The sequence below is a fragment of the Euprymna scolopes genome, chromosome 30, assembly GCF_053919585.1.
Source record: "Euprymna scolopes isolate OS-2025 chromosome 30, ASM5391958v1, whole genome shotgun sequence".
NCBI classification, from domain to species: Eukaryota; Metazoa; Mollusca; class Cephalopoda; order Sepiida; family Sepiolidae; genus Euprymna; species Euprymna scolopes.
Genome location: NC_136511.1, coordinates 6297781 through 6321943, shown reverse-complemented (window position 1 = coordinate 6321943; position 24163 = coordinate 6297781). Strand labels below are relative to the sequence as shown.

Below are 24163 nucleotides of genomic sequence, written 5' to 3'. Positions count from 1 at the left end.
TTTTTGCGTATATATTTCTTTATAATATAGTCTAAATTGTCACAAATAAGCTCAGTGAAGATGTTTTCGGTTTCAGAATATTTATATAATGCTAAAATACATTCCAATGAACAAAAAATGAATCGGTTCATAAAATCTTCTATATGTATAAAGGACAAAGTGTGTGTGTGTGTGTGTGTGTGTTTGTATGTCTTGTAAAATCTTCCGACAGACACATCAGAACGTGACGAGACCAGTATCCTTTTTAATCTTGATCTTTTGGACGACAAATATTGAAAAATTGGCCAAAAACATGAATTCCTTCACCCTCAACTGGGTATTTTTCTATAAGGAGAGGTCGCTTTTTTTCGGAGATATTTTTGCCAGTTATCATCTCCTTTCGATTGACTAGCCTTAATTTCAACCTTCACAACTTTTGGTTTTACCATGGAGGCATCAGCTAAGACATTACATTTTTTTTCAACCGTCTTTTTCTCCTTCACATTATGGGTTCCAGCCTGCCTACCTACTACCACGTTTTTTTTAATACCTCTCTCCACCCAAACTGCCTACTGTTTTGACCCCCCCACCCCACCAGCAGTAAGGTTCCTTACTACACCAACTCGGCACACCCAGACAATGCCAAGTACCCCCGCTAGTTCAATATAAATCAATTGAGGTGTAAGTAACTTTCTAGCATGGTAGAGAGAGCCCACCGTCTTCGCAGTCGCAATGGCAATGCTCTCGATGGATACTTCTCTTATTAATGAAGGATTTAATTATGTTAAGTATTCATCCAGAAATACCATAGGATCTTATTTTTATGAAAAGACCATCGTTCCATACCCTGTCAAAAGCCTTAGATATATCTAAGCTTACTGCCCTAGCCTCCCCTGTCTTATCCAGTGCATGGTATATACATTCAGAGATTAGTTAGAATATCTGCAGTAGAACGCGATTGCCTAAATCCATATTGATGGTCAGACAGAAGTTTAGCAGCTGTAAAGTGATGGACTAGAGCTGAATTAATTATGGACTAAAATATTTTGGCAAAAAGAGGAACAAGGCTAATGGAACGATAATTTTATGGGTCAGTTCTTTCGCCAGAACTCTTTTGAAATTATTGATACCTGTTTGTATCTGATGAGCTGCCTGATGGAATAAGAATAATATTTTGATGGCGAAACACACATAAGAGAGTGAAAAAGAAAATATAAACATTGGATTATAAATTTGTAAAAAATTATTTAAAATGTACAAAAATTCACAAATATTGGTCAATGGGCACTGGTTCTTAACATAGGAAGGTTTGAGGCCTTTATTCTGAAAGGCATTTTCTTTTTTTCAACCTCCCCATGTTCAGAATGGCTTACGGAATAAACACCCTTTGCAGGTTGGACAACCGGTGCACACTGACTCAAATATTAAAAAAAAAAAAATAAATAAATAAAAAATGATGATTGCGTAACTGATTCTTTACTAAATCTAACATGGCAGCCTGAGAATCCATCTATGTTCGAACAATGTATTTTTTTTTGGGGGGGGGGGTATGGGGGTTCATGTTTTTGAGTTACAATGCTCCCCATTTTTCTTAAAATATCCTTCTTTTAAAATTACTGTACCTGTTTGTATCTGATGAGCAGCCTGATGGAATCAGGACAGTATTTTTCTATCTTGATGGCGAAACACGTATAAGAAATGAAAAAGAAAATATAAACAGTAGATTATGAATTATGAAAAAGGTTGTCGCAAAAAAAAAAAAAATATCCCATTTAAATTATCTCAACTTGCTACATGAATACACTAGGCCGTGTTCTCAAGAGATGTTTAGAATTAAAGAATGGCACTTCCAGCAGGATGGAGCACTTCCTCACTATAATCATGACGTAAGAGCATATTTTGATAGTCACCTGCGAAACAGATAGTTAGGACGAAGAGGAAGTATCGAGTACTGTCCACGCTCACTGGATTTGAGCCTCCATAGATTTTTCTCTTTTGGGGGTGGGGGAATGCTAAACACATGATTCACACCATAAAACGAGCTACAATGAATGAGTTGAAAGCACCCATTGAAAGAAGATGCGTCAACATACCAATTCAAATGATATACGTACTACTCGTGACAGAAAGAAAATATGTTTCTGAATTTTGGAGATGAGGATTGATTATTTGATTTATTTAGATTCTTCAGGCATTTCTTATTTCTCATATTGAGTGCCATTTTCACAACGTTTCGATCAATGTAAGATACACCTGAAGAAGGTCGGAGGTTACATCGACCGAAACGTTGTGAAAATGACACTAAAGATGAGAACAGTAGTCTGAAGAATCCAAATAATTTTAAGAAAATATCATATTCCAAAAATCAGGTAAATTGATCAAGTAGTGTTATTTTTATAAGTAGAATACTCATTAAGCGATTAATAGGAATTTGTAGACATCGCAACAAAAATCTCGGAAGTTTGAATTATGTTGAGTTATCTCTCTTGTTTTTTTTTTTTTTTTGTTAAAACTGACTTCAATATGGCGTCGGGAGACAGTCGCTCATCGGTCAGCCATAAAATCTGATTTTCTTATTTAAAAATAAAAGTATGTGATCAATTTACGTGGTTTTTAGAATACGGTATTTTCTTTCCGTCACGGATACGTAAATCATACAGAATTTTCTTGCGTTTTTTTTTCTTTCTTTTTTTATGTCGTGATTCTGGATAAGTACTGTACTCTGTTTACAAAATGTCCGCCTACAAACCAAATTAAACTACAAGCAAATAACATACAAAACTTGTGTACGGTTATAGCCTTATATCCAACGGCGGTTGCGGTTGGCGTGCCGTAAAACCACGGCTACCCGAGATATAACCCAATAACAAACTGCGTGTATGATAAATAAATAGATAGATAGATAGATAGATCCCGGTGTATGTGTCAGTATGCGACACTTGATGGTGAGGAATGACTTGTCGGTGCGTGTTGTGTGTTCTGCAGCGTGTGGAGGAAGGTTTGCATTAAGAAAGCAGGGCCCGCGGTGTGTGGGTTAGGGTCAGACGTTGTTCGGGTTAGAGACCCTCCGTTCGGCAATCCCTTTTTCTCACACTCACTCTCCTGCCCCATTTGCTACTGAGAAGTTGAACGAGCTTGGCTTGCTAGCTAGTGCTTCCTGGGGCTCGCTATGGTGGGTGTGTGATTGTGACACATTCGTGAAGAATGAATGAGAATGACAGTTTCTTTTCAAAAACAAAAAAAAATTCTGCGACAAAGCCCCCTCCCGCATGCCTCTCTCTCTCTCTCTCTCTCTCTCTCTCTCTCTCTCTCTCTCTCTCTCTCTCTCTCATTAATTCATTCATTCATTTAGCGCAAACTCGTGGACAAGATAAGACGGATGATTATTTCTTTATTTTAAAGCCTTACAAACTTTTAAAAAAGTTCTTTCCGTGAGAATAACCTAGTTTGAAAGAAAGTTTAGTACGCATACGTATTTTCTTGATGTTTTTAAACATTGTTTAAAACCAGGAGAAAAAGGGATTTAAAAAAAAAAATCATAATTGTTTTCTTTTTCTTTTCTTTTGTTTTTTTTAATTATAATTTTGTCCTCCCTATAGAATATTAGAGAAAAATCAAAATACGTCGGAATTCAGTTTTAACTTCAGTAAACATTCAAAGTTAGCTTATTGGTATTTTTATTTATTTTATTTTTTTTTTTGTGTGAAAATCCTAATCACTATTAGCATTGGAAATACAATTATATAAAAACATATATACATTATGGAATAATTTAGTTAATTTTAAAAAATAATTAAAAAATAGGAGATTTAAAAAAAAACTATATATTTTAGGGCATAGACGGTGTTAGAATTAAAATATTAATAAGAGATAATATATTTACAAATATTTAAGGGTATAGACAGTGACATAATTACAGACAAGAAGCACATAATCTTCATTACAAAAAAAAAATGCTTAATATTTGTAAATGTATAACGGTATTACATAGCACAAAAGCAAAACGGTCTTAAAATTCCAATAATAACACGTGACAATTTTAGCTCCCCTCCCCCCACACACACACTCTGCTGTCGAGGAGCACCGAGTGGCGGTATCTTGTTTATCTTTGAAGTTGGTTTTTACTTATACCAACCAGTGTTAGACTAAATAAACGATCCGGCAGACAAACATTTAAAAAAAAAACAACGCATGTTTTCGAGGTCAGTCGCTCCCGCGTCTACCATGGACCATCATGGAAAGTTTGACATCAACACAAAGATGATGTATACGACATTTCTTCGAGGTATGTCTCCAGTCTCTCACCCCCTCCTCATCTTCATTCTTCTTGTCTCCAAGAGTTTAAGGATTATTTTACTCAGCGTTACTCGGGAGTCTTTTTAGTTTTATTTTTTTTTTTTTTTGTAAATTTTTACGACGTGCCCCAGCGTATTATAAACACCTCAACCTCCCCATGTTAAGAACGGCTTTCGGAATAAACGCCCCCAACCTCGAAAGCCGTTCTTAACATCGGGAGGTTCAGGGGGTGTTTATTCCGAAAGCCGTTCCTAATATGGGGAGGTTGGGAGTGTTTATACTACGTCGCTGGGGCAGGGTCGTAAAAAAACTTTTTTTTTGTATTTTTCTCCTATTTTTTTTTTTTACTTTGTTAATTTACAGAAATTTCCCAATTTTTTGGTATTTTTTGCTTATTAAATTGTTAGATGAGAATAAAGTAAGCCACCCCACCCTCTCCTTAAATTAAGAATAGGTTTCTAAATAACTTTATTAGACACTTCTGCAGTTTAACATTCGCAAACAAATTTAAAAAGCCACTTTCGGCACATGGAGGAGGTAAGGCTTTGTTAACTTTTACGTTGCGCGGACGGAACTCTCCTAAAGTGAAAACAATTTGTTTGTAGATGTTAAACTGCACTAATACCTGTTATTAGTTACGTAAACTGCATAATACCGATTTACCATTAAATGAAAGCTTTATAACAATTTTGATTAATTCATAATTTAATGGCCAAACAAGTGCGTAAAATATTAATAGTTAACGAAAGAAAAATAGGTAAATTTTTAGATTAGGTCCACCTCCACCTCCACAATTTTCTTTTAAATGAGTACTTTTATAGAGTTTCGATTATCCTGAATACGGAAATCGCATTGAAATTTTGCAGAAATAAGTAGTTATCGAGATATAAAAAGTTGTTTTATGCAGTGTATTCTTTGGCGGACATCTTTTTTACTCGCGTACGATGGTGCATAAAGATGGTCGCCAAAGAATACAATGCATAAAACAACTTTTTATATCTCGATAACTACTTATTTCTGCAAAATTTTAATGCGATTTCCGTATTTAGCATAGTCGAAAACTTATAAAAGTAGTCATTTAAAAGAAAATTGTGGAGGTGGACCTAATCTAAAAAAATACCGAAAAGTATATAACACTAGACACGACCAAAATACCGAGAAAAATGAAGTTGGTGTTTTTAAAACTAATTAAAACACCCTTCTTACTCCACGTTTTGTAACTATTTTGTACTTTCACCTAGCAATTTAATAATAATAAAAAGATATCTTAAAACTTTAATTTAACTTGAAAATACTAATTAAAAATAGCGCGGTTCCGGTTCAGTAAGTGCACAAGCACCTTTAAATCTATTAAAATTCAATACTTCGGAATTTAATTTTTCCAGAAAGATAAAACCCTGAATTTTATTATACGGGTAAGAGCGTGGCTAAGGGGGATATGTATGCAAAAAAAAAGTGTGTGTGTGTATGTATGTGTGTGTATATATATATATATATATATATATATATATATATATATATATATATATATATATATATGAAGAATACCCCTTTTATAAAGTTCGTTCTTCAATTAATAATCGGCGAAATTTTTATATTAATCAGATAATTATCTGATTTTTGGTAAATTTTGAATGAGACTTCGTCAAAACAAAACTTCCGTCTCCATATAAAACTAATTGTTAAAGTATACATATTTTCATCGTTGTTTATATAATTATTGGATATTTATGTAAAATACGGACCGTGCTGGCTGGAATAATAATATTATTCTGGAACCCATTCTTAACATGAGAGGGTTAGGGGGCAATGTTAACTATTTGATTTTATACTTTCACCTAACAATCAAATAAAGAAACGATGGTAAAAATTGAATTAACTTGGAAATTCTATCTAAAAAAAAAAAAAAAAAAGCACAGTTCGTATTCCGCATAAATACTAATTATTGGATTTCAAAAACATCCAAGATTTTGCATTTGCTGAGAATTTTAAAGTAAATTTCATCTGACAGTTTAAAAAGGCGTCACAAAATTATATATTTATAAAAAAAAAAAAATTACGAAAGAGTAAAAAGCTCTGGATTTTTAAAAACTTTGTTTGATTTTGCGATGTTGTACTTTTGTTTTTTTTGTTTTTTTATTTTTTCAATAAATAATGAATTAATAGTAATTATTATTCTTGATGCTTCTCGCCTTTACATGACTTCCACGTGTTTTTTATTTAGTAAATAAAAAAATATTTGGAAATCACGTAGATGTGAGGAACATGCACATGAATGATAAGTAATGAGTCGTAGACGACGAAACACGTGTCAGTGGATAATTACATTTTAAAAATAATAATAATAATAATAATAATATATATATACACACACACACACACACACATATATATATATAATATACACACACACACATATATATATATATATATATATATATATATATATACATACACACACACACACACACACTCATGGAGAAAGTGATCCGTGCTGAAATAATGTTATTTAAAAAGCCATTCTTAACATGGGGAAGGGGAGGGTGTTTTGTACCTATTCTGTACTTTAACCTTACAATTGAATTAAAAAAAAATCATATCAAAACATTAATTAAATTTGGAAATACGATTTAAAAAATAGCACGGAACAGTAAGTGCATTCCGCACTGCATTAGCACCTATGTATGTGTGTGTGTGTGTGTGTATATATATATATATATATATATATATATATATATATATATATATATATATATATATATATATATATATATATATATATATATAATATCGTAACTTTATTTAAATATTTTTAAAAGGTGAGTCATTTATTGGTTCAATTGCACAATAGTTAGAATATCTCGCTTATTTCGCTTGGATTGTGCCAAATTTGAATGAAATTGATTTTTCTTCTGAAATTGTACCTTTTGTCCTGGAATAATATTCTGATTTTTTTTTTTTTTTTTTTTTTTTAAATTTGAAAACCAAACTTTAATTGAATGGTTTTACTTTTAATCACCGGCAGCCATGATTTTTTTTTTTTAATCTTTTTAAGTGCTTTTTTTTCTTTGTTTTTTTGTTTTTTGTTTTTTTGTTAACGATTATTAGTTTAAACATTTGAAACGCTAAAAAAAAACTTTTTTTTTTTATTTAAAAAAAAAAATCGGTCAAGTTTAAACAGAATTTAACAAAATTTAAAGCAACACTAAATAAGTTAACATAAGTAATAATAATAATAATAATAATAATAATAATAATAATAATAATGCAGTCGATATCATAATTGTTAAAAACAAAAAAGAAATATAAAAAAAAAACAAAAAACAAAACGTTCACATTATAAACTTAAAAAAATATTTTTAACGCGAGAAAAAATGTTTATCTTTGCCAAAGCCGCGATCTTTATAAATTAACTTAATTTATTACCACATTTAAAGCTAGCAGTGTCACTATTCTTCGCTAAGGCGTCCTTATTCGTATGTCTCTTCTCCACGAGGTCGATTTGTCATTGTGAAGGCGCCCCACACCCCACCCAAATAGGAAGGGCCATTGAGTGGGAACAAAACTTTGGTAAATAAATGCGACTATCGGAATACCTTGACCAAAAAAATCACTGCTAAAAAAAAAAAAAAAAAAAAAAAAAAAATGTCCGCGTCATCAAACTTAAACACCGGAAACGAAATAAAAGAAACTGCATCTTTATTATTAACAGAAAAGATGTATTTCGTTCCCCTGTTGTTAATTACTATTTCATTATCTTTTCTTACTAAAATGAAATAAAACTGTTAATTTTTTTTTTCATGCGTACCTATTTTACCCTGGTATTATTTTAGTAAGAACGAATTACTTTTTCGGGTACTTAGTTTAAACAAGACGTTAAAAAAGATGAAAATATTGAAAAGGTTATATTTTACGTATTCGTTTTGAACTGAAGATGATCTCCGAAAAAAAAAACAAAAAAAAAAAAACAAATTCACTTAATTTAATTGAGTAGTTTTTTTTGTGTGTGTATAGCAGCACGTTGAAGGTAGCCATCTTTGAATCTTTGGAACACGCCACGAGGAGATGACTCAGTTTAAAACGCCGACACTCCCTCCCCATCTTTAATACTAGCTTTTCTTCCTAAAAATCAAACCTTTTGCTCGGTATCATAACAAAATATTTTTTCGCTGTCAAGAAAAAAAAAAAACAAAAAAAAAAATCTTGATGAAATTAAGTGAATTTTTTTTTTTTCGGAGAATATCATTCCCATAACGGATACGTACCATATAAACTTTTTTTTCGATATAGCATAACAAGATAAGTCAAATAAAACATTACTCCTGCTATTACTTTTGCACATGTGCAAAATTAAACATTCATAGCTCAGTCGCTTAATTTTTAACCTTTCGTATTCAGCTGTCGGTAGCTCAGATGGTAATGGCACTGGAGAGCTAAATAACGACTAAGGCTGGAGCAGTGGAGACTGGAGCACTAAACGTTCTTTTTCTTTTTTTTACATGGGTGTCACCACTTATCAAGGCCCAGAGGCCACTCGAGGATAAGGGTTAATAGGTATACATTAGTCATTGTGATTTTAGCATAGTAAACAGTGGGAATTTTGTAACTTGGATTACTTAGGGGGACGATTCAATTAGAACTTGTTCACATTGGACTTTTTCTTTTTCTTTCTTTTTTTTCATAGGTATCAACACATTATCAAGGCCAAGAGGCCACTCAAGGATAAGGGCTAAAGAGTGTACAGTAGAAATTGGACAATATAATAATCATTAGTAATGAAAATTTGATAACTTATATGGAACGGCTCATCAAGAACTTATTTACGTTAGACTTGAAGACAACCATATTGTAGTCAGCCGGAAAGCAGGAAAACGGAAGACAATTCCACAGGCGTGCAGTTAGTTCTAATAAAAAAGCTTTGTTCATGGAATCTACGTTTAGGTTTAGACACAGATAAAGAGTGGGTGGAATTATTGATAGTGTTTACAGCTAGACGAGTGTTTCTTGTGAAAGTTTTGCGAGGGGGGACCCTAGATTGAAGCTCAGTCGAACACTTTCCATGAAAATAACGATACATCAGAGACAAACTCGCAACATCTCTTCTGTAAGATAAAGGTTGCAAGGAAGAGAAAAGGACATCTCCTACGAGGCTCTAGCAATTGGCATCCAAATTATGTTTTTACATAACTTTTGAAAATCATATAACGCCGGGCAGCCTGCTAGAACTAAATACATTTGAATTGGAAAGGGTTCAAAATTCACCCCCCCCCCCAAAAAAAAGAAGCAATTTTTATCGCATATACGCAATTTTTGACACATGTACAGTTTAATATTCTTGTTTTAATTTTAGGAAACTTCGTCAGTGGTAGGGGTTAAAGTTAACAAAGCTTCTCCTCCTCTCATGTTAAGAATGGCTTTCTAAATTTACCGTGTTAGAGAATGTGATAATGCACAAGTGACCAATATTTTATTGCATTCTGTTTAGACCACCGATATAATTTTATATATATATATATATATATATATATATATATATATATATATATATATATATATATATATATATATATAGAGAGAGAGAGAGAGAGAGAGAGAGAGAGAGAAAATAAATGACAAAAAAACTGCATTCCAAAATTCATGATCTTATAATTTATTCCTTTAATTCAGTTGACTTTTACAATTCTTGATGGTATCTGTTTCTATATAGTTCTGTAATTGCATTGAGCTTTTAAAACAAGGATTGGTATATATTATACGAAAATATATTTCTACAGAAATATATTTTCGTATAATAGAAAAATCAAAAACATTATAAACCTGTGAGGAAGGTATACAAATTTTTAATTATCTGACAAGGAGTACAAATAAAAAAAGAAAAACCTTATTCCATGGAGTTTTGAGAAAATGCAATTCTTCTGAACAAAGGAGAGGTTTGCAAAATATACAATAAATTTTGCAGGTTAATGCATTAAAAGAAACTACAAATATGACATTAATCATATTTGCATCAGAAAAAGGTATTAAGCAGTTAGTGACAGTTCATAGGTATTCAAAAAGATTAAGAAAGCAGGAAACTGGAAAATTATTCCAGGTTATCAAAAAAAAAAAAAAAAAAAAAGAGAGAAAAAAAGGAATTTAACAAGGTTATTGATGGTGCCCAATAAAAAGTGCAATATATGTTTTTATTGATGTAAATAAATTACACGCTTACGACAATAACAAAGGCGCTGTCTGTTGACCTTCATCGGGTGATGATCTTCATCGTGTAAACTTTCGATTTCATAGAGATATGCCCTTAAAATAACAGCCAAAAGAAAAAAAGAAAACAAAGTTTTTAAATTTTAATTATGGCCCCGAGTCACGTGATTTATAACTCTAATAAAAGAAAAGCGAGGGAGTAATAAAGATGGATATATTCCGGCTAGTGGGTAAGAGAAGGGTTGCAATAGTTAAACAGATAAGTTGATACCTGAATAAAGAAATGGATAAGAAAGAGTAAAGGGTGGATAGAGACGGAAGTACGGTGTGAGGAAGAACCTAAAAGCGTTAAAGCGAGTGGTTGGTGTGTGTGGGGGGGGGGGGTAAAAAAGATTAGTCAGAAAATAAGTCAGACGATCCGACCCGAAAGTGATGAACGAATTGATCACCAGACATGTTTTATAAATAATACTTAATTTTATTAATTTAAAATTTGTTGAAATCTTATGTAAATTATTTAAAATTTTAAAGTATTGTAACTGAGCGCATGGGAAAATATTGGCAGCAGCCAAAGGATGGATGACAAGCGATTGTATTAGCAGCAGGAGCAGTGGTTGAACGCGTATGCAAATTAGGAAGTGTGCATGAGCTGGCGTGGAAAAAAAAAAAGGACCACATGGTTGAAGAAAAAAGTCCATGCTGGAGGAGACAGACGTGTAAAGTGAAGGCGAGTATGGGCCGGCTGTGGCCAGCGTGCTGTCGAAAGGAGAAAAACACACCAGGTTAGATGGACATGTGGTAGCAAGAGACTTTCTAAGTGGTGTCGAGACGACAGGGTAACGTTGATAAATGCTTTTGTTAAAGACAAAAATGCCGACCCAGATTTTTATTTATGTCTTTCCAGTTTTATTTTTAAGAATTACTAAAGTAAATTGTAACGCCACCGAAGTAAATTGTAACGCCACATAACGTTGCCAAAGTAAATTGTAACGCCACATAACGTTGCCAAAGTAAATTGTAACGCCACATAACGTTGCCAAAGTAAATTGTAACGCCACATAACGTTGCCAAAGTAAATTGTAACGCCACATAACGTTGCCAAAGTAAATTGTAACGCCACATAACGTTGCCAAAGTAAATTGTAACGCCACATAACGTTGCCAAAGTAAATTGTAACGCCACATAACGTTGCCAAAGTAAATTGTAACGCCACATAACGTTGCCAAAGTAAATTGTAACGCCACATAACGTTGCCAAAGTAAATTGTAACACCACATAACGTTGCCAAAGTAAATTGTAACGCCACATAACGTTGCCAAAGTAAATTGTAACGCCACATAACGTTGCCAAAGTAAATTGTAACGCCACGTAACGTTGCCAAAGTAAATTGTAACGTCACGTAACGTTACAAAAGCAAAGTGTAACGCCACAGTATAAAATTTTAATTAACTCTATTCATTTTATAAATTCAGTTAATAAAAATGAAGGAATTAAATATAAAGGTATTAAAAAATTAAATCCAAATATGAAATAGAGGGTTATAAATATGAATATAATTATTTGATATGACATTTTTTTTTCTGCTTTTGAGGTTTGTGTTTGGTTTTTTCCATCTGGATTGGTTTGATTACCACAGTTATACTCTGACCGATGAACTGTACCATCTGTCGCCATAATTTTTTGATAATTTTAAAAAAAGAGACTAGTGGCTTGATTAAGTGTGTACGATGGTGCATGCACATGAAACCTTACCAGCGAGAATTGAGGGCGTACGTTTTATGGAATGAAATGATATAATAATACAAAGCTTCTTTCTTAGAACTGCAATCCTGTGAAACTCTATTCCGTTTCCCTGCTTTCCAGCTGACTACTATATGGTCGTCTTCAAATCCAGTGTAAACAAGTTCTTGATGATCCATCCCCATAAGTAATACAATTTACCAAATTTCCACAACTATTACTACGATATTGTCCCATTGACTACTGTACACTCATTAACCATCATTCTCGAGAGGCTTCCAGACCTTGATAAGTGGTAACTCCTTAGTAAAAAAGAAAAAGAAGTTTGTCAACTGGTTACCAGTTAGAGTTCTTACTCTGCTAAGATTTATTTTGATTTTACACTGGACAATGCCGAGTGTCTTTCTTTGTATACTTATATATTGTATATACATTGTAAAAACAAACAAAAAAATCCTGATAGATATGTAATTACATATCTATCAGGATTTTTAAAGATCTTAAAGATGGGCCTAATTCTGATAACGTAAGGGGAAGATTAACTCTAAGGCAGTATAGAGAGATGCGTGCAAAAGAATATACTCTGATGGTATGGCCATGTTGAAAGAATGGGCAAGAGTTCTTTGGTTAATAGATGTGGAACAGTTTAGATAACAAGGTCAGTTTACAAAGGGAGGCAAAAGAAAACTTGGGAGAAAGTGATAAAAATGGACTTAAAAGAAACAGAGATAAATGAAGACCTGTCCAGAGATAGGTTGCTTTGGAAGTCAATTTTTTTTAAGCCGACCAACACATTCCATTATGTAAAGCATTTAAAAAAATTTTTTTTTTTTTTTGCACTTGGCCCTCATTGCAGAAAAGTTAGACACAAGGTCAATCTATGGTGGGGGAATTCAGGACTGAGCAATTCTGAATTTAAAATGTGTCGTGATCAGCCTAAATGATTAGCAATTAACCAATCCTGCTCTTAAAGGAGGTAATACCTGGGAAGGTGTCCTCAAAACCATCCAAAATTAAGAGTTCATTTTGATATAAGCCAGAGACACTGTGCTCAATAAGTACATCTCTCCCTTCTCCCATTGTCAACCTCGTAAGTAGCAAAGTTCATATTTAGATGAGAGACAAATTGGTGTCCAGTAAAAATAGTAACATTATTGTCACATATATTGGGCTAAATATTGACCACAGGAAGAAAGATGTCAGTGTTGTTCAAGTAGCCATTTTTCATCTCATCTTGGTCTAATTTCTAAATATTCTCGGTAATGTGTGGGGGGGGGTGAGAAAGGGGATACAGTATTCATTTTGCCCACTGTTAACCATCCCCGGAAAGTTGCACCGGAAGTCCATGCTTAAGGATCAATTTTCTTTAATGAAATAGTAATAATTAATAATATAATAATAATATGAAAAATATAAGGTGCTTGTACAGATCGACCCCCATGTGATATTTAAAGTTTTAATGAAAACAAATAATTTTTTTTATTTGTCTACATATTTGCAAACCATGTTTCAGTCACAGCTATAGGAAGCTAAACCTTTTGAAGCCTAACATATTTTCGTTACGTCTACATTTGATGGAATGAAATCAATCGACTGTTTAAAATGGACATGTGATCAATTCAAATCATCTTAAAATATTACTAACTGCTAATTTTTCTTTCTAGCATGGATACCCGACATTACTCAGATGTGGAGAGGTAGTATAGTAAGTCTATTGAGCAACCAACCTCCTAAAAAAAAATACTCATGAGTACCCATGTGAATGCAAAAAAAAAATTTAATCGCAGTAGCCAAGCTCAAACTTGTTACGCGAATGAGGGAAAGGAGGTGAAAAAAGCAAACACATTAACCGACTCGGCCACAGCGCTCTTGTGATGTCACGGGCTTTTGAAATAATGTGTTTTAAACGTATGGTGAGATCGCGAAGCGTGAATGACATTTAAAAAATGTTGACGCAAAAACTAACCCCTCCTTGTAATAAACAGCCCAGTTGACACAGAATTTTTTTCACCAATTTTTACATATTTGTTGGCCGAGAGATTAATCTTTCTAACAATACCAATTTTGTCAGTGTTCATTGAGTGTGTTGAAAGTTTTTGGGAGACATACAAACACACACACACATACACACACACACCATTGCCCGGATCCTTTTGAGGTGTAAAAAAAAAAGTTTTGGTATGAAGGTAGGCTCGAATCCGAAGCCTTGGCGTGAAGGTGGAAAAGAAAGGGAAAAAAAAGATTGGTATCTTACCCGCTCGGCCACGAAGGGCGAGAAATGAAAAACGTTTTAATTTAACGATTAAAAACTTAATGGAACAGGTGCGTGAATTTAATGAGGTCAAACATCACGCCATAGAGAGAATGAAGTCCCGCACTTAATATTTGCTGCGAGGCAGCTTTTTGTTTTTGTTTCCACAACTTTAGCTGCGCTGTTCCCCAGGATGTTGGGGGTGGGGAGGGCAACTCCCCATAAAAAGAGGAGTAGCAATTGTCTGATATAAGGGGTTTCAAACCTCATTGCTTTTGTGGACGTCGCTAGCATGAGTGCCAGGGAGTTTGTATTCTATGGATTCAGTTTCGCTTTTTTATACTGAAAAGCCAAAGAAACGTGTAGACCAAGAAATATAGTGAAAATAGCGTGTAAAAGTCATTCAAATAAAAGATAGACGCAACCTCCCTTCGTAAATCATAGATATTATAATTTAGACACTATATAAAACGTTCTAAGAAAGAGTGACCATCCCAGAGCCCCCCCCCCCAGCCTTTGCCGGACATACACAAAACAATGCACACACACACTAACACACATTTTTCCTTATATATATATAGATAGATTAACTTTGCTTTTTTTAAAATCTCTTAGGGTTTTGATCTAAAAATATTATCAAAGTCAACACTGATAATGGAGAAAATATAATTTTACAATTACATATTTTTATACTCCTCGCTGTTATTAAAGTGCATATAATACCCGGACAACCCGGAGTCTTGATTCTGGTTTTTAAAACAACTCAACCTTGTTATGACTTCATTACTTACCTGAAGTTACCTCCCCTCTTGACCTCCTCTCTCCAAAAACCATTATTTAATTGCTCTCCAATTTTGTGTTTTTTATGGCATCTTAAAGTAATTTTCATAAACCATTCTCTCTCTTTCTCTCTGTCTCTCTCTTTCTCAACCTCTCTCTCTCTCTCTCTCTCTTTCTCAATCTCTCTCTCTCTCTCGCTTTCTCAACCTCTCTCTCTCTTTCTCAACCTCTCTCTCTCTTTCTCAACCTCTCTCTCTCTTTCTCAACCTCTCTCTCTCTTTCTCAACCTCTCTCTCTCTCTCTTTCTCAACCTCTCTCTCTCTCTCTTTCTCAACCTCTCTCTCTCTCTTTCTCAACCTCTCTCTCTCTCTTTCTCAACCTCTCTCTCTCTCTCTTTCTCAACCTCTCTCTCTCTCTCTCTTTCTCAACCTCTCTCTCTCTTTCTCAACCTCTCTCTCTCTTTCTCAACCTCTCTCTCTCTCTTTCTCAACCTCTCTCTCTCTTTCTCAACCTCTCTCTCTCTCTTTCTCAACCTCTCTCTCTCTCTTTCTCAACCTCTCTCTCTCTCTTTCTCAACCTCTCTCTCTCTCTTTCTCAACCTCTCTCTCTCTCTTTCTCAACCTCTCTCTCTCTCTCTCTTTCTCAACCTCTCTCTCTCTCTCTCTCTCAACCTTTCTTTCTCTCTCTCTCTCAACCTTTCTTTCTCTCTCTCTCTCTCTCTCTCAACCTCTCTTTCTCTCTCTCAACCTCTCTTTCTCTCTCTCAACCTCTCTTTCTCTCTCTCTCTCAACCTCTCTTTCTCTCTCTCTCTCAACCTCTCTTTCTCTCTCTCTCTCAACCTCTCTTTCTCTCTCTCTCTCTCAACCTCTCTTTCTCTCTCTCTCTCTCTCTCAACCTCTCTCTCTCTCAACCTCTCTTTCTCTCTCTCTCAACCTCTCTTTCTTTCTCTCTCTCTCTCAACCTCTCTTTCTCTCTCTCTCTCTCTCAACCTCTCTTTCTCTCTCTCTCTCTCTCAACCTCTCTTTCTCTCTCTCTCTCTCAACCTCTCTTTCTCTCTCTCTCTCTCAACCTCTCTTTCTCTCTCTCTCTCTCAACCTCTCTTTCTCTCTCTCAACCTCTCTTTCTCTCTCTCTCAACCTCTCTTTCTCTCTCTCTCAACCTCTCTTTCTCTCTCTCTCAACCTCTCTTTCTCTCTCTCTCAACCTCTCTTTCTCTCTCTCTCAACCTCTTTCTCTCTCTCTCAACCTCTTTCTCTCTCTCTCAACCTCTCTTTCTCTCTCTCTCTCTCAACCTCTCTTTCTCTCTCTCTCTCTCTCAACCTCTCTTTCTCTCTCTCTCTCTCTCAACCTCTCTTTCTCTCTCTCTCTGTCTCTCTCTCAACCTCTCTTTCTCTCTCTCAACCTCTCTTTCTCTCTCTCCCCTCCTCTCTCTCTCGACTGTCTTAATAGTTATTAAGTGACGACAGGAGTAGTGGTCGGTGTTACTAATGAATGAACAACAAATTCTACATGATGTTGTTTTTTATTATTTTCTTACAAAACAAAGGAATGGCGTCTCTTCTAGTGTCGCATACTGAGCATGACTTACATATTCAGAATGTGTAAAGTCTGCGAGACTCCGTGGGTGTGTGTGCATATATACAAGGTGTGTCTCACGTTAGCTTATTACCGCCAAGTCGAAACTTGGGTTTTCGGTTGAGTTTGTTTGTCACTATGTTTATTTATGTAAAAGCTGTCGTTCCCGTTACTGTACCACACTCGTCAACAGATGGCCAGATTCGTCATTCAATAACACGAAAAAGGTTGATATGCCGTAGAAGAAAACAACCAAACACCTTGAATAAATATTTGATGATATAAAGAACCTGAAGAACAAAACCTTTTTTCCAAAATGACTGGATTCTGCATTAAATAATTTGAAAAGGGTTGATATTATGCCGTAAAAAAACAAAAAACAAAAAAAAAAACACACCCAAACATGATGAATAAACATTTAAAAATATAAATAACTTTAAGCATAAAACTTAAAATGACTGGATGTTGCATTAAATAATCCAAAAAAGATTGATATGCTGTAAAATAAAACAACCAAACCACATCGCTTGACTAATCGTCACCAAACTCTGTTAAAATAGTAATGATGGTCTAACTTCGAACCAATTTAATTTTGAAATATCGAGGTCAAAGTTAAAGGTTAAGGTCACTGAAAAAAAAATGAAAGTCACACTTTTTGTGATAACTTTAGTTCTATTCATCATAGAGACTCACAATTTGGCCCATATTGTGATTAATGAAGTCTAATCTCTGATATGATCTTTAATTTGAAAATTTCACCTTTCATTTTTTTTTTCTAAATTCGATGTATTTATCTGATGCTCTTTGATAACCTTAACCACCATTCAATGTTTGAGTTGGATCCAATGAATAGTTGTTTTGTTATCAACGTTTCCACTTGGTGCTACCACATTAGGCTGTCTGAAGATATGCACCAAACAGTGATGTTAGTGGGTTTTTTTTTCCTTTCCTTTTGCAAAACTCAATGTTCTGAAAAGCCAAAAAACAATTTTTTTTTTAACAAAATTAAACTAAACATCATGAATAAATATTTGAAGATATGAAGAATTTAGAGCATAAAATCTTTTTTCCAAAATTACTGGATTCGGCATTGAATAACCCGAAAAGGGTTGATATGCCGTAAAACAAAATCAAATCTAACCGAACAACCAAATTAATGTTTCCATGGCATAACTTCAGGAATATTTCATACAGTGTGGGGAAGTAAAGCTCAGATAAAACTTTGGCCCATTTTTACGTTGTCAGGTGGAGATATGCAGTTTTGCGACAGACTTGTGTTCTGATTTGGCCTGCTATTCTCACCTTTGTTGTATATTTCTAACGTTTCGGCTGATATAACCCCGTGAATTGTATAAGTAATACAAAGCATTTTTGGGGGTGGGTGGGTGATGATTAAGAATTTAACAATTAAATTATTATATTGGAAATGGTGTGTCTGTTAAAACAATTACTTGAAAATATTTGGATGTTGGTCATGGTGGTGGAAAAGAAAAAGACACTCCAAACGCAACCGTGTCTAACCCAGGAGATGGTTTCCTTATAACCTCGGTCGGCTGAGCAGCACTCTTCATTAGATAGCACGAATCAAAGAGATTCCCCGTTGCAGAGATTCCTTTGTCAGCTGTGCCTGCCAGAACCACCACATTCTGACAAAAAAAAAAAAAAAAAAAAAATGCCAAAGATATTTCGCTGTGTTAGACAACCTAATTTGTACTCGGAATGCTGCAGGAAGAATTTCTTTGGATTGTTTTCCACTCTGTATGTTCAAAAGATGTAGAGCCTTTGATATCGGTTTTTCCCTCGAGGCGTTTTCAAGCAGTTATTATTGATCTAATAAAGATAATGTGTTCCTTAAAAAGGGGGAATGAAGCGCTCATCCATTCTAAACGGAACTGTCTTAATCAAGCTATATGAATCAGCGATCTTTTTTTTTTTTTAATGTTTTTTAAAAAGATTTTTTATTCATTTATATTTTTAATTTCGTTAAAAAAGAGCAATTGGTACATGCATAATTTAAGAATAAATACACTTAAAAACTTAACAAGTTAAGAATTCCTTCGTAGTTGAATAAAAAAACATTGTTTTAATGTGGAGTGAAGTGGAAGACTACCTTATAAGTAATTCTCTGCTCCCGTTAATATTTGCATCATTATATTTGGAAAAATATAAAACTTTTTAGTTCGTTAAAAACGGGAAAAAGTTATAGGTCGTTTTGCATTAAATACTAATCCCTATTAATCTCCATTATTTCCTAACTATGCATCAAACGGATACCATAATACTTAATTCCCTGGACCTTATATCAAACTAGTCTGGGTGCCCGGCATTGCCCGGTTGTTTGGAGGTGTGTTAAGCAAAAAAAAAAAAAAAAAAAAAAGTGGTAGTAGACAGGCAGGCTTGAACTCGTACCGTGAAGGAGAAAAAGAATGTGAAAATAGAAAGCAAAAAACGTGACGTCTTTGCTGTTGCACCCATCGCCAAACTGGAAGTGATGGATGTTTAAATTAAGACTAGTCAATCGAAAACAGGGAATTGTAGAAAAGTGTTCAGTTGAGGGTGAAGAAACTAATGTTTTAAACCTATTTTTCAATATTTGTCGTTCAAAGGGTCGAGCTTCAAAACAAAACCAATCTCATGTAAATCCGTCGCTTCTGTCGAAAATTTTAGGCAGACATACAAACATACATACATTTAAACAGACAGGTGAGATTTATATTATAGACTAGCAGGGGGTACCCGGCGATGCCCGGGTGTCTTGAGGTAAATCAAAACTCCGGGGGGGGGGGTGTTAAATAATAAAATAAATGTTTTGGTAGGTAAGTATGAGAATCGAACCCATACCCTTGAGTTGGAAATTAATGTGTGAAAAAAAAAAACCCCTGCTACTTTAACCATTGACCCACGGCGACAACAATGTTCAGTAGGTTATTTAACTATAAAAAGAGGCGTGCGCAATAAAAGTTAACTCTGCTGCTTCCATTTGACCTAATTAAGAAGGTCAAATAAAAGTCACACAGCGTTTGGGTTTGTTTACCCAAATTTAACTGCTCCTTTCACCAACAGATGTTGGGGAGGGGTGTCTGATCAAAGCTGATTGCTTCTGGACGTTTTTCCCAGCGCAATACCGAGCATACTTCCGTTTGAGTTTAGTTTCACATATTTATACTAAAAAGTCCAATCAACACGCGAGAAGCCAAAATAGCAATAATTTTGTAAAAATCGATGTAAATAAATCTATACGCTACGTGCTTTTCTAGTTCCTAGATATTATTATATAGGACCTATATACACAGTTTTAAGCGATAGTAACAACCCCGGGAGCGCGTGCGAAAGAAGCCTTTTGAAGACATACACGAAATGGTCACACACATTTTGCCTTTTATATATATAGATGTTCATACAAAATTTCAGCCAGATTAGCACAGTAGTTTCCAAGAAAAGTAAGAGTAAATGTAGTATTATGATGACTAATCCTTATTAATCCTTTACTGCGCATCGAACAGATACCATAATACTAAGTTCACTGTACCATATCATAATAAAGGTCCATACAAAATTTTAGCCAGATCGGCTTCGTAGTTTCCAAAAAAAAAATGTAAGACAGACCAAGAAAATTACAATAATGAAGGCATTTTCTTTGTTTTGTCTTTAAGTTTTATTAAGCACCCTATCGAAGCATCGTATAGAAGCACCTATCCTGCCTTGACAGAGTTCAGAACAGACTTTGTAATCTAGTAGGCAGAAAAGATGTAAGCCTGTCCTTACTCTATCGCTATTTTCATGGCAAGTGTTCGACTGAGCTCCAATATATGGTCCCCACGCGTCAATCCTTCACAAAACTCTCGTCTAGACAAAATTACTATGAATAAATACCCCCACTCTCTATCATTGCCTAAACCTAAACATTGGTTCAATGAACAAAGCTTCTTCCATATAACTGCCCACATGTGGAATACTGTTCCACTGGTCTGCTTTCCAGCTGACTACAACATCATTATCTTCAAGTTAAATGCAAACAAGTTCTTGTTCAGCCGTCCCCGTAAATGATCTAATTATACCAAATTACTTCTACAAACGATTATTATGCAACTGTCTTAATGGCTACAATACACACATTAATCTTATCCTCGAGTGACCTGCGGACCTTGATATGTGATGGCCCTCTTGTAAAAAAAAACAAAAAAAAAAACATTGACCAGTGTAAATAGATAATTTCTTTAGTTTTGAACAAGTGGTGATACGATAATATCGCGGGGTGTGTGTTTGCGAAATGCACGGATGTAATATGCACTAAATGAAGAATAATTGTGGAATTTATCCGGATCCCACGCATTAATAATATTGCAACAACAAAAACTTGAACTATTTAAAAGGAATTCAAGATGGCAATTGAACCATAGAAACATTGTTTTATATATAAAAAAACAAAACAAAGAATGACGAATTATTTAATGAAGAATATATGTGATGAATATATATATTGTTAACAAATTGACGTAATCTAGTTTTGTTCTTTCTCATTTGGAATGAATGTCTTAAATAATCTAATATGAAAAGGAAAGTCGTATTTCCGTGTGTGTGTGGGTGTATTTTTATTTGTTCAGATAAAAGTCAGAAACAACTCGAGATACATTTACAAACTTTACCTGATCGGAATATGTGTAAAAAAGACAAAAGGAAAACAAATTAAAGACGGGAAGAAATCGTTAAAAATGAGATTTCGGATCAACAAATCTTTTCAGTAAGTGTCTGAATGAAACTGGTAAATCTTTTGTTTTTTGATGATTTAATGTGTTTTATTTGTTTCCTTTTGTCTTTTACATACATCTTGTTTCCATACCGTTTTATTTTATGATATGTTGTGTATTTTATAATCAGATTATGTATGACCTTGAACCGAGTATGGTCAGAAGAAAATACTTTATATTACTTCCCTTAGAGTCAGAAGGGGCAAATTTAGTGCACGAGCTCAGAAAATTGTACTTTCTGTTATACTTACTGGTAACTGTTCTTAAACAACACTGAAACTAGGTTAAACAGGTAGTTCATGATGATTTTTTTCTCATCCTTGCTTTCTTTTTCTTTATTTCTATTTAATTGAACCAGCTGCTAAACTTAAATGGAATAGGTTAAAATAAGATGCTTGAGGTATGAGAGGGGGACAGACTAAAAAAGTTAGAAAAGAGTGATGCTACATGCCTTTCTTCTTTTAAACTCTTCTATTTTGTTCTCTATGCTCCCTGGCAACGTCTTTTGTATCCTTGCTAGTTCGTAGATAAATGAATTTGGGTCAGCTGACGACTATGCAGAATAAGTATCGCTTAGAAGACAGGAACAAGGGATGAACACAATATGAGTATAACCCTGCAATTATTTTGAAGCATTTTTAGTAACGTTCAATTATGAAGTAATTAGCAATTATTTTTATTGCTGAAAATATATTATGTTTTTGGTTTTCTTATTTACATTGAACGAATAAATAAAATGAACATAAATAGATGCCTTTTTATGGCAATGACTGCAAACGGGGCGCAAAGCCAATTGCTGTAAGAAGCTAACAAGAACGAAAGGAGATTATCGCAAAGACAGAAGATACCTGTTAGCTTAAGGCAAGAAGAGTTCTACAAGTTTGCAGTTCTTGGAAAAAAGCTACTTTAATAGGAAGTTTTATGAGAATAAGGTATCAAACAGTGAATAAATGAAGACCACTAGATTAACAAGTCAAACGAGCTGGAACAAAGGAAGCAGGTAATGCTAGAGAACACATGCCATAATAGCATTTATAGAAAAGCCCGGGATTAGCGATATCATGTTTGTGAGTAAGAGGGTGCAGAGAAGAAGAAAGGGTGACGGCCAATCAAATTGCAGATAAGTTTCTGCACCTTATCAAGAATCCTCGAATGAGGCAAATATTCACCATCTCAAATATAACAACAGTACAGAAAGTTTTAATAGGTTAAAATAGTTTGCTTCAAGCATTGTTTAATGTGTATATAAGAAGAAATTTATAGAAGGCAGAACAATGCAAAGGTGTGACCAATAGACTCAAACTGGTCCCACTTAAGATATAATGGTGGGACCAGCTATGCACTTTTATTGATCCAATTCATATGTACATGTATAACCATATATATATATATATATATATATATATATATATATATATATATATGTTTTCTTTTCTGTTTTTTGTTTGTTTTTTTTAATATAATATTTTATGTGTTCTTACTTGCGTCAGGCAGTTAGGTGGTGTGTCCATGATGCTATATTTCGGTATGTCTGCCCTTCGTCAGGTGTGTCTTCAACTTTAAAACGTGCATGGCAGGTTTTATTGTAGATGGAGCAGGTTCGCAGAAATTGGAAATTAATTTATCTGTTTCAGAAACAGGTAACATATCTATGAAAAGGATGTTGTAGTTTGCTTGAAGCATTGCATGTAGTATGAAAAGAGATGTTTGAAGGCTATATCAATGCAGTTCGTAGGAAACACCATGGAACTGAGTTAGCATATAAAAGAATAATGACAATAATAGAAGGAATTTTCAATTATATTTATTTATTTACCAACATAATGTGTCATATAAGATAAATAGGGGAACTAATCTAAGCACATATTTCACAAATTAAAAATGTTGTCATATATTTACACTTACTCGCCTCCTCACTTTCAATAATTTTCTATATACTAAAGTTAACCACATCACTTGCAATAGCTGCCGCCAATCTCCAGTTCAAGTTAAAATGTCACATTAGAATCAGTTGCTGTCCTGACTAAGAATTTTTAAGTTACAACACAAAATCACCTTTCTGCACTGGGTCATTCATAGCTATGGAGGCCCGTAAGGGCAGAAACCTACATTTTCTTTTAAGCTAAACGACAATTGCGTATTAGTTTGTGTCAATCGTACATCTCTTACACCATATCTTTACCTAAGACGGGTATTACACCACACTAATACAATAGCCATTAACAATCCTAAATACACACTGTAATAGTTAATGCTAAAAAATTATTCATTTTTGTACATTAAACAATAAAAAGCTACAATCTATTGCAACTCCTATCCTAGAAATTGATTTGACAGCTAGTCTATGACACTGACTTCCGGAAATAAATTTAAAAAAAATAAAACAAAAGAAAGCCTTGCTGAACAGTTGTATACATTTCTTTTTTTTTTTTTTTCTGCCCCTGAAGAAGAGATACTACTCTCGAAAATTAGGTACATCAGCACCTACCAACTTGTACAACACAGTATGTGGGCAAATAAACATAATATAATTGAAAATTATTTCTAATATTGTTATTATTCTTTTATATACTAACTTGTGCCCACGGTGTTTCCCC

General features: G+C 34.1%; 1 protein-coding gene across 4 annotated transcripts in view; it reads left to right on the top strand.

The window, feature by feature from the left end:
- LOC145254643 (cyclin-dependent kinase 14-like) overlaps positions 1–24163 on the top strand; it is a 659020-nt gene that overhangs the window by 358170 nt on the left and 276687 nt on the right. The window contains exon 1 of one of the 4 annotated variants that reach the window (XM_080113263.1): positions 4036–4264. The exons of 2 other annotated variants lie outside the window; for them this stretch is intronic. In XM_080113263.1, the coding sequence (XP_079969389.1) occupies positions 4171–4264 (94 nt within the window). In that variant the 5' untranslated portion in view covers positions 4036–4170. Of the gene's footprint in view, positions 1–4035; positions 4265–24163 lie in introns of those variants that run through there. One more of the 4 variants, XM_080113261.1, reaches the window with a different exon arrangement.